Below are 15073 nucleotides of genomic sequence, written 5' to 3'. Positions count from 1 at the left end.
TTCCACCGCCATATAGCTGGAATATTGCTGAGTGGGGCGTAAAACTAAAACTAGATAAAAAACTCTCCCTTCCATGTCCCTCCCAATGTCAGTCAGATTCCACCTCTCATGTTGCTAGTATATTGAACTCAAAATGGTTTTCAGACCACCACAGTCAAAGATTCTGCGTACAGACGTGACCGAGAATATGTACGTCCACAACTGTGTGGAGGTCGAGGTGAAGAGCCCAGAAGATGCGTTTGAAATCCTGTACAAAGGTAGGTTCTGGTAAAACACTATCTTGTATAATATGCGAGTTGTGCGAGTTTAATGTTAAACTTGTGGGTGCAAGATGTACTATGGCTGACGTCACTGAAGATTTCATTTTTTTTTGGTTTTGCATGGGGATCACAAACCACCCATAGCCATGTAATATCCTTAATATGCTATAGGGGTTGTATGTGTCCATCACCCGTAAGAAATATATATATACATGAGACACAGGGGTGGAATTAACTTTAAAATTGCTAGTGTACTCCGGTACAGTGTCACATGTAAAATCACTTGCCCTGATAATTTTTCCACTTTGCCGTCCGTTTTCTTGTTGATTTTTTAAGCAAACAACATAATTAACATGGGAAAGTCAACTGGACACCGGTACAGTGTGATTTACAAATTTGCTTGCCCGACAGAAAAAAACACTGGACTCGGATGTCGGGCAATGGGTTATTTCCACCTCTGAGACATGACAATCAAGGATGAAACAAATAGTTCATTTTCACAAATTTGGGCGTCTGTGGGAGTCTCAGTAAAATATTGTTTGGGTCACAAGTTTTATAATGAGACATCCTGGGATACATCTGTACCAACAGCAAAGAAACCAAAGTTTTTTGTGATGCCGTTTGCAGGACTCAGTGTTTTTAGAATGTTTGAGTAATTATAATTACGCTCATTAGGGGTTTTACAGTTTTGGAGGTGGCGGGATGGGGGGTGTATTCAGTTCATGTTTACTCTGATGTCATGCACCAAACAGGGAGACAAGGGACAATTAACTATTGTATGTTGACTGTGATACACAAAGTATGGAACAAGAAGATCAGTGTGGATCTGTATGTGATGTTTCAGGTCAGAAGCGAAGGAAGGTGGCACACACTGCCCTGAATGCCGAGTCTAGTCGTAGCCACAGTGTGTTCAACATCCGACTTGTGCAGGCGCCAGGTCGACCCAAGAGGAGGGGATATTCTTCAGGTAAAGTCCAAACCCGCAAAACAAGTGTGCTTTTCATTTCATTGATTGCCCTAGTCAGTAGCTGCTGCCCCAATTATTGTGTACTTTTCCTCAATGTGCACCATAGTCTCTATGACCATCTTGGTGTTGTCCCCATACAGCCTTGTGCTTCACTGTAGATTAACCAGTCGTTTTAGGAAAGAAAATCAGTAGCAGACGTGACCAGTGTTGTCCCATTTCAGCATAGGGCTGGTAGTGACTGGTAGGAAGTGAAAACTGTGCAACATTTACGCTGTTCCTGTGGTTCCTGACTAGTAAAAAGTCCTCAGGACTGCTAAATGATAAGTTTGCAGTGGTCCTGGTGGCCAGTGAATTTTGTGTAATTCATAGCTTTCGGCCGTGGGAGCCATGCCAGTTAAAGCTTATCAGAGGGGTACACAAAGTCCACAGTCTAGACTACCAGTTGTCCGACTTCCATTTTTGTGGAAGCTGCGGTGGCTGAGCGGGCCAGGCGTCTGACTTTGTGTGCTGGTGATTAGGTGCCTGACTCTGAGGGTGAGGGTTCAAATCCCGGATGGGACTCAAGCCAAAAAAAGTACTAGAATCTGTATTTTACCGAGAAAGTATAATCCCAAATATAACATATGTTACATTTGACCACTTTCTGAAATGGCAGTGTGTATATCATAGTGAATTTTGTATTGATAGTTAAGTAAATCTATGAATGTTATTTTGGATGAGTGAACACTAATTATTGTTCACTCAATGGTCCTGTGGTCTGGTGGGAAATTTTGAAAGGTTTCTTTCCCTGTGAAAAACATTTTTGTAAACATAGATGTTGGAAACTAGCTTTAATCCAAGATGTATTTGCTTTTGGTGCACCCTTGTTACTCTCAGTATGTTTATGTAAGCATGCATTCTGTTGATGTATACCTAGTTGTGTGGGACAGGCTAGGTTACATGTGATAAGTCACCACCTGTGAAGATCTGGGTTAGAATTGGTCTTCAGCAACCCATGCTTGTTGTAAGAGGCAGCTAATGTTGATCGATGCTCATGAAGCCAATCACTGAATTGTCTGGTCCAGACCCAATTATTTAAAGACCACTGCCATGTGGCTGGAAAATTGTTGAGTGCGGCATTAACAAACACACAAACAAACAACCATGTAAGTCCCTGTCTCCCCATCACCTTTGCAGGACCCAGAATACATTGTAGTGAGTCAGCTGTCGCTGGTCGACCTGGCGGGGAGTGAGAGAACAAACAGGACGAAGAACTCCGGGGAGAGACTCAAGGAAGCAGGTACATCTTGAAGAACATCTTGGTTTGAGGTCTGACTTGATAGCACCTCAAATACAAACATTCTTTTAAAATAGCCACATGTTCTGAAAACACTTTCAATACGGCCTTATATCTTGAAAAGGCTTTGAGAAAAGACATGCCTTTGAAATTCCTTCAGTGTTCCTGATCAACCACTTATTCAGGCTGGGAGGGTATTGATGTGGGGAGTAATGGAGCAGTGTAATACAAAATTCATCGACTCACCATTGTTTTGTGTCAGTATCTGCCCAAAATTGTGTACAAGTATTAAATACATCTTCAATGAATGGTTTCTTTTCATTTGCACACATGTGTAGCTAAGGTTTGTATGGCTTCCTATGCTAGTGTAATATGTTTCCAGTGTCTACTTTCCTTGTTTCCAGGGAACATCAACCAAAGTTTAATGGTTCTCAGGAACTGTATTGAAGCCCTCAGGGAGAATCAGACAAACGGGACGAGTAAGGTATGTATTCAGATAAAAATATATTTGTTTTCCTGATTTTGAAAGTACCCAGGTGCAATTGTGCCAGCAAGAAGAATTGCGAGTGATCAATCGTCTAGCAGTTCAAATGTTTGACCCTTTTCTGTTCATAGTGATTATAAATTGCCAGGCTTATTTTAGAGTCCTCTGGTGCATTCAACTTAGCCAAATTTGTTTATCATATATTTCAGGTAAAGCAAAACTATAATCTGAATTATCCATGAAAGTTTATTTCCTGTTTAGTGCTATCGACTGTCACGAAAGGTGGGTTGGGTTGGGTGGGGGGAGGCAAATGTTGGCAATGCGCTTTTGAAAGTATGTATGATGTATTTGTCATGTTGGCCGTTGGCCTATTAAAGAAATAAACTATTATGTGCAGCATTAAACAACAGAAAAACAAGCGCTGTACAGCATGTTGTGTATTTTAGATGGTGCCCTACAGGGACTCGAAAGTGACCCACCTGTTCAAGAACTACTTTGATGGGGAAGGCAAGGTGCGGATGGTGGTCTGTGTCAACCCCAAGGCTGAGGAATACGACGAAACAATAGTAAGCCTGTAGTAATCTTACATAAAACTTTCAACTTGTTGCTCTAAAGAACCAGGGTCGATTCCCTGCATGTGTCACCTGTGATTGAGAATATTATTGAGGCAATGTTGCTGATAATAGTTAAAATCTCTAACTTACTTTATTCAGGGTTCACACAGGCTTGAAAAGCCATGAAATTTGGACATTTTACCCTAAAACACACCTAAATTCGTTTTACCCTTGATAAGGCCCTAGTCCTAAAATTCCCTATATTTAGCCAAACCTGTGAAGTTATGATTTAACAGGAAACTTATTCATTATAATATTACCTTGCAATGACAGTGGGTGTTAATTCATTATGAGTTATTTCCCTTTGATGGTCGGTCCCACATTTGACCAACCTTGTGTGTATTCAATAGGGGTGACGACTGAGGGTGAAACAACTATAGCGATAGTGTTAGAGAAGCACGTTCACTGACAAAGTTATTTATTCATTAACCTGTGCTGTGCCGTCTCCATCCGTTCTCGAACACCTGGCTGTCCCTTTCTCTGCACTCCTCCCTCGTAACAAATAGTGAACTGTGTCAATATTTTAATGATAGATTGTTAAACAACTTTTTTTATTTTTAGGACAAAAATTCTGCAAAAACCTCACAGAGTGGGTATGATGTTTTGATTATGATCAGCGTTTCATTGAGTATTTTATGTTTATTAGTTTTCGAGTTAGATTGCAATTCATCTGTCCGCTTTTGAGCCAAACGGACTATAGTATGTCTGCTTGAAACGTCCTGTGATCAATGTTAGCACATTTAACTTTGGTTTGTTCTAACAGCATGTTATGAAGTTTGCGGAGATGACTCAGGAAGTGATGGTTACTAGGCAACAGCAGGTTCAGTTCAGCGTCCGGAACCAGCAGCTCAAGGAAGCCATGGCAGAAGCAGAAGCAACTAAAAGTAAAAGTAAGAAAAAAGCCAAATATCAACTGGAGTGAAAGTCACGTATCCTTTTAGTCTGTACATTCCTCCCCATGTTTGTCCAGGTTCTCATCCATGCTTTTTTCAGTGCTGGAATTTGTTTGGTTGTTTCAACATAGCTATGACCTGCATCAGTTTGGGTGTTCTTTCATTAATGGATGCCATTGTACACTGAAACTGAGATAATGTTTAAAATGGCGTCATGGGTACCACATGGGTACAATATGTGAAGTCCATTTCTGGTGTCCCCTGCTGGAATATTGCTGGAATATTGCTGAAAGCGGCGTAAAACCATACTCAGTCACTCACTCACTCAGACTTTTCAATTCGCGCTTGTTTGTTTTTTGAAAGTGGTAAAGCTGTGTTTGTTGCAGTTTCCCCTCCAGAAGAAAAGATTATAATGATGGATCTTCATCCAACCTATTCTACACAGAACGTGTAATTTTTTCCTTACAGAGGTAGAGGCTGCCCCCATGCCTACCCTCGATTACTGTCTTGGACCCTCGTTCCCACCTTCAGAGGTAGGTGTCACTGATGCTACCATGGTTACATGCCTTTTGTTCAGCTATTCATCAACTAATTTTAATAAGCTCTGTGCATATAGGTGTGGTTTACTTTCTCAAAACCTATTGCATAACTATCCCTAAATCATTGGACAATTACCTGCCGTGTGATTGCATATGTAAACACAAGATAACAAATCTTTGGCGCTAGATCATGATCCAAGGAGGGATTCACTCAGGCTTCATACACATACGTGGTTCATATAGTCACTGTGGCAAATAGCGATGTCTAACACTTCACTTATCTTAGATAACATTTGATTAAGCGTTTTTGCTAACATGGTATTTAATTTATGGTATTTAATGAAAAACCTGCTTGGCTAATAACCTACTTTTCAGAGTTTTTCATTATTTTAAAGTTGCTGAAACAGATTGCATTCGCCATCACCCGACAGTCAGTATTTGTTTCTTTACTATGACACCTGTGTATTTCAGCTGCTACATGCGGGAGATGACAAGACCCTGTTCACCATGGACTGTTTCCTGGAGGAGCGGTACAAACGTCGACACACTCTCATCCTGGACCTCACGCGCAGGGGTAAGTCACAGACTCACGTTTACGACGAAGTCACATCGTGAAGGTCAGAGTTAAAATGAACCTTCAGTAACCCATGCTTGTCGTAAGAGGCGACTAACGGGATTGGGTGGTCAGGCTCGCTGACTTGGTTGACACATGTCATCGGTACCCAGTTGCGCAGGTGTAGTGGTTAGAGCGTCAGCCTGGAGAGCGGAAGGTCGCGGGTTTGATCCCCGACCGCGTCATACCAAAAGACGTTAAAATATGGTACTTGTTGGTCCCTGCCTGGCGCTCGTCATTAATGGGTACAACAAGAACTGGTCGGCTCGGAGTCAGTATAATGTGTCTGAGTGAGGTATTCATGCTTCACAGCGGCATGGTATCTCAGTGGGCTAGCACTATAAAACCAGCTTAAGTCTGGGCTAGTACAAGCAGCCACACATACACATGCACATGCATGCACGTCGTCATATGAGCGAAATATTCTCAAGCACGACGTTAAACCCAATTTCACCTCACCTCACCAATTGCGCAGATCAATGCTCATGCTGTTGATCACTGGATTGTCTAGTCCAGACTCGATTATTTACAGACTGTCCCCATATAGCAGGAATATTGCTGAGTGCGGCGTAAAACTTAACTCAGCTCACTTTGGACGAAGTCAGTTTGTTCCCAGACTTTTAAGTGGTTTCATGCCTCATTTCTCTCTTCACACCCTTTGGTTTTCTTTTGTACGAAAAAACAAAATTTGATGTACTTGTTGACTATGTTCTCTGGCTTCTGTAAATTGTGATCTCTATCCAGTTTTCATGTCCTTTGTCAAGTGCAATGCTCATGCTATCGACCGCTATATTGTCACCTGTGATGCTCACTGGCTTTGTTGATTTTACATTCATCCTAGCTAGTTCATGTAGATTGTTGCTTTTGATGTCAATCACTGGATTATTTGGCCCAGAATCAGTTAATTACTGACTACTGTCCTGCAGATAGAATAACGCTGAGTGTTGTGTTCTTGACTGGCGTTTATCAACTGTTTACAGGGTTTTACAGACTTATAAAAATGGGGAGTCATGGTGACTCACAATATTTATTATTGGGAGTCATTTTCAATATTTGGGAATCATGAAACTTTTAATATTTCTTCGTGTTAATCATTCTCAGTATGTAACTGTATGTCACACCACCAAATGACACAACAGCATTGTTCAATTCAATGGAACAATCTGACAGCTCTGTTATAGTCAAACTATCATCGCACAATATCATATTTTGCTTATCAAATCGATTTTATTGAACTGAATTGTGAGGGCCACCCATAAAACTTGCGTCAAGCTTGACTCGTATGATAATATTTTGAGAGTTGTTTCGAAAATTGTTTCGTCAAATACGCAGGAATCATGCGTCATTGGTGAATAATGCAGCTAGTGATAAACAACAAACATCCAAACAACACTGGTATCCCAAATGGAGGTAACATACTGTGTATAGGAAACTAAATGTCCTCTGATGTGTGTGTGTAGAGGACGACTTCCGTGCGGACTTGGTGGAGATGGAGCGTGAGCACACGGAGATGCAGACCAAGCTTGAGGAGCTGGAGGCGATGATGACGAAGAAGGACCGCGAACTTCAGAAGCTGGAGACCAAGAACCGACAGCTGGAGAAGAAGAACACCGACCTGACCCGTCGGAACCAGGACCTGGAACGGGAGTCCCAGACTCTTGGACTCAAGGTCAGAACTCACCTGATTACATAACTATTAGTAGTATTTACTGGACTAGTGGACAGAGCATCTGCTTGAAAAACTGAAGCTTGGCGGTATGAGCCCAGGCTTGTCATACCCAAAGATGTTGAAGATGTTACTTTTTGATACCCTGTCTTGCACTGGCCAAACAAACTGGAATGTCTGTCAGGAAAAGCTTGTGCTTTCTCAGGCGTAAGCAAACTTGCACTCTCTGTCAGGGATAAAACAAGCTTGTGCTCTCTGTCAGGTATAAAACAAGCTTGTGCTCTCTGTCAGGTATAAAACAAGCTCTGGCTCTCTGTCAGGTATAAAACAAGCTCTGGCTCTCTGTCAGGTATACAGAGATGAGAATTTTCTGCAGAATTCCGGAAATTTCATAAGGCGGGTCATTTTTGTGAATAGTCTAAATTCGTTGACATTTGTATGAATGGAATTCAGCAGATTTAACGTTTTTTAATGGTTGCTGTGTTCATGATATCATTTCTGTACCAGTTTTAAAGGTCTAAAATGCCTAAATATCAGGAGTTTCGGCTAGTTTTCAGAGTTTTCTCAAAACTTCATTCACATCCCTGGGTATAAAACAAGCCCTGGCTCTCTGTCAGGTATAAAACAAGCTCTGGCTCTCTGTAAAAGGATAATATGACTTCTGTTCCCAGTCAGGTATAACAGGATTGTTTGGCTATTATTTTTACACTGTGGCAAAGCATATCAGTTTGTTAGTACATAAACCAGCATTAGTCCACACTACTACAGGCAGCCAAACACCTGCATGCATGTCGCTGTTAAGTGTAATAGCCTCGAACCCTACTTCACCTCACCTAGATCCGTCCCTCAGTGGGTTGATGTGTGTCTGTGATGTTGTTTCAGCTGCAAGACAAGAACTGGAAGATACAGGTGGAGAAGACAGAGAAGGAGAAGATGAAGAACGACTTCCGCACCCGTCTCGACATGCACAGCCAGCAGTGGGAGAAGAACATGGTGAGTGGGAATGGACTGGAGCGTGCTTCCTCTTGGGAGTCCCTGTAGTTTTTGTTTGTTCTTTCAGGCATTTTTTAAAATATTGCAGCTTTGTGTGGGGTCTGCTGTTGGACATTCTCCTGCCTTTACTGAATTCATCGTGAAATTTCATATGCAGGAAAGTGTTCAATTTCATGTACTACATTTTTATCGTCAGACACATTCTACATCTTGGCAACAGTGGATCTCTAAAACATTATTGAATTCTGATCGAATTTGACCATGGTCGTCAAAGTGGTCATCTTGAAAATGGCATCATTTTTTAGCAGATGTGATGATATGTCATCATATGGGTTAGTATGTGATAAGCGAAATAACAGCTTTTTTATCTTTTTTGATGAAGCTACTGTCTGAAAAATTTCATGCACAAACTCACTCTCTCATTCCAGGAGAAAGAGAGAAGGAAGGTTGCAGTGCAGGCTGGAGCAGAGATCCAGGAGAGAGATCGCAAACTGAAGATGTTGGAGAACATAGTCAACCAGAACAGTAAACCCATGGTAACGCCTCGTCGCCCGGCGCCCAAACCCCGCACTTACACCACACCCGGTTACATCACACCAGCCCGGTCAGACACGGACGTATCACGGGTTGGTGTGGGAGGCACTGGACGGATGACCAGAGCCACAGCGGGTGGCGTTGGGTCAGCCAAGTCCATGTATAATCTCAACCATGTGTCTTCTACAACCAAACCAGTGAGTAGTGCTTCCATTCAAAATACATAAATTATGTTGTTAATATTTATAATACACCAAATCCAAGGCATGCTAAAGCACTTCATTATTACCCATAGCAATGGATCAGTGTTCACTTGATTTTCATTCTCAGCTCCTTGGGGAGTATACAAACCCAGCAGCTTGTGAGGTACAGTCACATAAGCATCTCTTACTGGGTACCCATTCACTGCTGGGTGCATAGATGCAAATATTTAACAAAGACATTTGGCTAAAGAGACACCAGTTGTGGTACATGCGCTTCTGTATTTGTCTACCCGTGAAGATCCGGGTTAGAAACTTGATCTTTAGTAACCCATGCTTGTCGTAAGAGGCGACTAACGGGATTGGGTGGTCAGACTTGCAGACACATGTCATCGGATCCCAATTACGCAGATCAATGCTCATGCTGTTGATCACTGGATTGTCTGGTCCAGACACGATTATCTACTAGGGCTGGGACGATGCACTATGTCACGATACAAATTGTATACATATCGCGATATTTTACCTGCGATACGATATGTATCACAATACATACACCTTGAAAGAATGACATGGTATCAAGATTTAAAATGATATATTTCAAGGTATTTGTGTATAACAAAAACACTATTGTAATAAACAAATAAGTAACTCCATCATACTTGCGTATTTTTCTCTAAATTAGTACTGTAACATGTTTAAGATAATACTGTTTTGTATCCATACACCAGTCGACGATACAGCATCAGTGAATCGTCTCAGCCCTATTATTTACAGACCTCTGCAATATAGCTGGAATATTGCTGAGTGCGGGGTAAAACTAAACTCACTCACTCACTCAGTGTTAGTCAAGAATGTAATTGAATCAAGGCACTTAATGTTGTCCCCAATGCTTGTCACTACTGTTGCTTAACTTCACCTGATTTTTCACCCAATGTGCAGTATCCATAAGCGTGTGCCACCATATTCTCAGGCAAAGGTGACCCGTGAAGATCCGGGATAGAATAGGTCTTCAGCAACCCATGTGCTTGTCATAAAAGGCGACTATCCTTGTCGTAAGAGGCGACTAACGGGATCGGGTGGTCAGTTTCACTGACTTGGTTGACACATGTCATCGGTTCCCAATTGCACAGATCGATGCTCATGCTGTTGATCACTGGATTGTCTGGTCCAGACTCGATTATTTACAGACCACCGCCATATAGCTGGGATATTGCGGAGTGCGGCGTAAAACTAAACTCTCAGGCAAAGGTAGTCCAGTCATTTTATGCCATAATTTGCTTTGCAGAGTTGCTTCCCTTAGGCATACGAGTTTGTTTTTGGTGTTCTATGTATTTTGATGTTTCCCCAGAAGTAAACACAATTGTCTCTTTGTTTCTACAGCGGCCACCGGCATACAACACACGGAATCATCGTAGATCTAAGTCGTCTTCTAATGCAGAAGTGTGGTTGGATCACAGACCTAATGGAGATGTTGAGATGGGTAAGTCCGCCTGCGAAATTGTGGACCAATGTCCCTTAGCCTTTGACTTCTGGGTTGGATTCTTGGTCTGAAACCACCATATTCATGAGGGTGGGTGTTACCTGTATCAGCTAGAGATTCATTACACAGACAGCAAGTCGTGATGTAACTTTCCAATCCCATCTGGGAAGAATGTCTGCTACGAGAGCGAAAGATTGGTAGTTGCAGCCCTAGACATGTCTTATTGAAAGACATTAAAATATGGTTATCCTACTGTGAGCTTAGTATTAGGAGCTAAACAAAGAATATTCAGTACAAAGTCAGTAAAATGTCCAGTAAAATCCAGTTGGATTAGTAGAAGCAGCCACATGCATGTACACTACTATAAGAGTGCAATAATCATTAAACCCCATTTCACCTACTGGTATCTGTACCTGGGACACTAACCACCTCCGTGGTGTAGTGGTAAGAGCGTCCGCCCGGAGAGCGGAAGGTCGCGGGTTCGATCCCCGACCGCGTCCTACCAAAAGACGTTAAAATATGGTACTTGTTAGTCCCTGCCTGGCTCTCGACATTAATGGGTACAACAAGGACTTGTCGGCTAAGAGTCAGTATAATGTGTCTGAGTGGGGTATTCATGGTTCACTGCGGCATGGTATCTCAGTGGGCTAGCACTATAAAACCAGCTTAAGTCTGGGCTAGTGCAAGCAGCCACACATACACATGCATGCACGTCTTCATATGAGCGAAATATTCTCAAGCACGACGTTAAACCCAATTTCACCTCACCTCACCTCACCTCACCTCACCTAGGACACTGGTCAAGGCAGGAATATAAACCATGCCTGCAATCACTGCTTCTGTCTTCCAGATTCGGTGCTTCAACCAAAGATGGGGAAGAAGAGGTCGGTGTCCAAGCTGGAGTTGAAGGACACAAAGGAGGCCTCCAAATATGTGCTGACCACTCACGAGATGGACTCGGAGGGAGAGATGGCCACGAAGCTGGTCAAGGTGGGGCATCTCAAACATTCAGTCTACATAGACATAAAAAAACAGAACTTGGTGATATTGTAACACACAAATGGCAAGAGGACATTTTCTTGAGTTTATCAACTTTTGACAGGATAAATGGAAAAATATCCTTGCTACATTTAGGATGATTATTGGTTAGCTTCCATGAAATTTTAACTTTATTCTCAGAGAAGTGTGTATTTACTGTTGTTTTCCAGCTACATTCATGGTTGACCCATGAAGATCTGGGTTAGAATTGGTCTTCAGCAACCCATGCATGTTGTTAGAGACGACTAACAGGATCGGGTGGTCAGGCTCGCTGGCTTGGTTGACACATGTCATCGCATCCCAGTTGCTGGGATCGATGCTCATACTGTTGATCACTGGATTGTCTTGTCCAGACTTGACTTTTTACAGACTGATGTCATATAGCTGGAATATTGCTGTGTGTGGTGTTTATCATCCAAAACTGTGTTCCACGGGAGATATTGCTTGTGTGAGATCAAACAATATCTCCTAGGAGATATCGTGTTGACAACAGATTTTGTACAATGCCCTGACAATGCTATGACGTCATGAACTTGATGACATCACAATGCTATGACATCGCTGCCCTGCAAGTCTAATGGCAGTACCATGTTCAGAGATGTACATTTAGGAGATTTACATCATGTGTTGGCTAACGCCGTCAGTTCCAAATGAATTCCTGTGCTTCAAATGCTCAATAACACCCGGAAATTGGCCAGCACATGATGTTTATCGACATTGTAAACACAAAAGTAAACCAACAGGCCCAAATGGGTTTTGCTCTCTGCTCTCATTGACACTGAGTACGGGTACAGCAGGGAAGTGTCATCAGCTGACCGTTACAGTTGGTTCCCATGGTAGCATCTGGAACTGCCCATTTGTGACATCATTCCGACTTTACGTCATAATATGATTTGAATGACGTCACCACTGCTGACAACGCAACAATACAATTGTGTGCAATATTTGTACGTATCAATATGCAGTGAATAGTCTTGCAATCTCCGGGAATAGAATACCATTTGATCATGTTTTTCAACCAATCACATTAAAGAACACGGTGACTTTTGGTTTACAATTTTCACTGAAAACTAAAGAAGAGTAATTTTTTATGATGAATATAATCTCTTGTGTCTTTTGATATCAAATATATCAACACTCGTTGATAAAAGTAACAATATCCTTGGCAAGCCTCGGACATTTGCAGCTTTATCAACTCGTGATATATTTCATATCAAAAGACACGTGGGTGAGATTCTCTATTATGCAATAAAAAGACAAGCAACATTCCAGAGGTCCTCACATCGGTTGTTACAATCAGAGGTCCTCACATCGGTTGTTACAATCAGAGGTCATCACATCGGTTGTTACAATCAGAGGTCATCACATCGGTTGTTACAATCAGAGGTCATCACATCGGTTGTTACAATTAGAGGTCTCTATTGTGATGTGAAACCTCTGAATAGAGTCTTTCCCAATTTCTTTATGGAATGCTAACATACTGTCTGTTTTCAGGGTACGGTGATGCCAACTGCCGGAGGAGGTACGGCTGTTGTGTTTAATGATGTTGAGACCTTGCGTCACAGCGCCCCGGGGACAAGGAAGAGGAGGAGTTCGTGTCCACAACCACAGGACTTTGATGGGGATTGGACGGACACAGAAACACGGTGCAATATTGCCCTTGAAGGACATGGAAAGTAAGTCATGAACCGTTTGGTGTGGTCCTTCTACTTATACAAATATCTCACAGGATCGAAGAGGCCTTGAAATTGAGAGTCTGGTATTCCAGGGCAATGTGCATTGAAGGCCCTTCTTTTGGACATTGTTACAAAATATGCGAAACTTTAAAATTTCAGTTGTCCGATGTGTTCCAAGGGATAAAAAGTAGACTTTGTTCTTTTCAAAAGATGCTTGTTTTGGACTCATAACCTCGTAGCTTCTAACCCACTCCACTCGTGAAGGTCTGGGTTAGAATATTGATCTTCAGTAACCCATGCTTGTTGAACGAGGAGACTAACGGGATCGGGTGGTCAGGCTCGCTCAGAGCTCCAGATAAGATTTAGCTCATGTGGGTACTGTACCCACTGTATTGTTTTGGAGTGGGTATTATGAATTTTGAGTGGGTATTTCATTTTCCGTTACCCACTGCTTTCAAATATGTGCGTATTTCACATATTTCACGTATTTCAGTCATTTTACTCACTTAAGTATTATGTCATTCTGTAAGTTTACTAAGCAGGTATGTTCTGCCTTAAGTCATACTGAAGCAAAACCGACTTAAATATAATGGAAATGATTTCATAAAAAATCACTCATGCTATACTGACAGTACAACTTGATAGCAATCGATGTCTTTTTCATTTCGCAAGCAATTTTTATAAATATATTCCGTACGCATTTGTTTTAATCATTTTGCGTATCTGACATTTTAAATGCGTAATTGGTACGCAACAATTATTTTTTAATGTGTAATTGGAAATTTTCTATGCGTATTTTACCCGGATACGCAGCTTATCTGGTCCTCTGCTCGCTGACTTGGTTGACACATGTCGATGGTTCCCAATTACGCAGTTCGATGCTAATGCAGTTGATTACTGGATTACCGAAAACTAAGCTCACTCACTCACTCACTCTAAACCACTCAGCCACTGCTGCTTACACAGTAATGTAAATCTGAGTGGGTTACTTCACTGAGATATTGTAATCCCAAACACGACATGATACATCTAAGGTATTCCTAATAAATCTTTCCCTGTTTCAGGCGAAGCAAAGCGTCGGCAGTGTGATAACAGCTTCCTGTGTAATGTGTTGTTGCCCGTGGACTGTGAGAGGCCCAGTTGGGGTGGACAAATATTGCCTGCCTCAGTTTCAGGCACAGGGCTGTGAAGTGGACACATGGGATGGTTTCATCTGAGAACAAATGAAAATGTGCTTAGAAACCGACACAACTCATTGTGTCGACATGTGTTAGTTTTAGAATGTTACAACATTGTGTTTGGGTGAAAGTGTTACATTCTAGTAGCAGGGCTTCCTGGTACTTTTAGATGGGTAATCCCCTATTTCAGTCTGACAATAATTTATCTGTGTCTAATTAAGGTAGGCTATGACTGACCACAAACAGATAACTAATAATAAATTTGTGTACAATAATTCAAAAGACCTGTTAACAATTGTGTTTTGTTACCCAATCAAGGTTAAATTTCTTTTTCTCAAATATTTCACAAAGCGATCTTCTTGCTATAACTGTTGTAAGTATATCTTAATACTGGGTGTTATGGTCGTGTTTCTGCTGGGATTGCTTTGTTTAAAAGGCCTCCACTTAAAATTATTGTCATTTGTTGACTTGGTCTAGAAGAAGCATTGGCTGTCCAGCTTAAAATATGTTAATTAAAGGTTGACAGAATAGGTCCATGAAACATGTCTTGTCCCAACTTAATTGACAACCATGATGCAATTTTTTAAGAACAAACAAACAAGGGGCGATGGGGTAGCCTAATGGTTAAAGCGTTTGCTCTTCATGCCACAGTCCTGGTT

The 15073-nt window shown here is 41.7% G+C and overlaps 1 protein-coding gene across 1 annotated transcript in view; it reads left to right on the top strand.

Annotated features, from left to right (window-relative positions):
- LOC124271744 (kinesin-like protein KIF23) overlaps window positions 1-14830 on the top strand; it is a 30548-nt gene extending 15718 nt beyond the window's left edge. The window contains 16 exon segments of the mRNA XM_046706912.1: window positions 145-257; window positions 1105-1196; window positions 1198-1227; window positions 2404-2506; window positions 2908-2987; window positions 3434-3553; window positions 4365-4491; window positions 4963-5027; window positions 5505-5607; window positions 7107-7315; window positions 8195-8305; window positions 8734-9036; window positions 10423-10522; window positions 11373-11512; window positions 13055-13236; window positions 14301-14830. Coding sequence (XP_046562868.1) covers window positions 145-257; window positions 1105-1196; window positions 1198-1227; window positions 2404-2506; window positions 2908-2987; window positions 3434-3553; window positions 4365-4491; window positions 4963-5027; window positions 5505-5607; window positions 7107-7315; window positions 8195-8305; window positions 8734-9036; window positions 10423-10522; window positions 11373-11512; window positions 13055-13236; window positions 14301-14325 — 1903 coding nt within the window. The 3' untranslated portion in view covers window positions 14326-14830.
- The last annotated feature ends 243 nt before the right edge of the window (window positions 14831-15073 follow it).

The sequence above is a fragment of the Haliotis rubra genome, unplaced genomic scaffold, assembly GCF_003918875.1.
Source record: "Haliotis rubra isolate DU_JTF1 unplaced genomic scaffold, ASM391887v1 Scf163, whole genome shotgun sequence".
Lineage (NCBI taxonomy): Eukaryota > Metazoa > Mollusca > Gastropoda > Lepetellida > Haliotidae > Haliotis > Haliotis rubra.
This window is presented reverse-complemented; position numbering and strand designations above follow the sequence as displayed.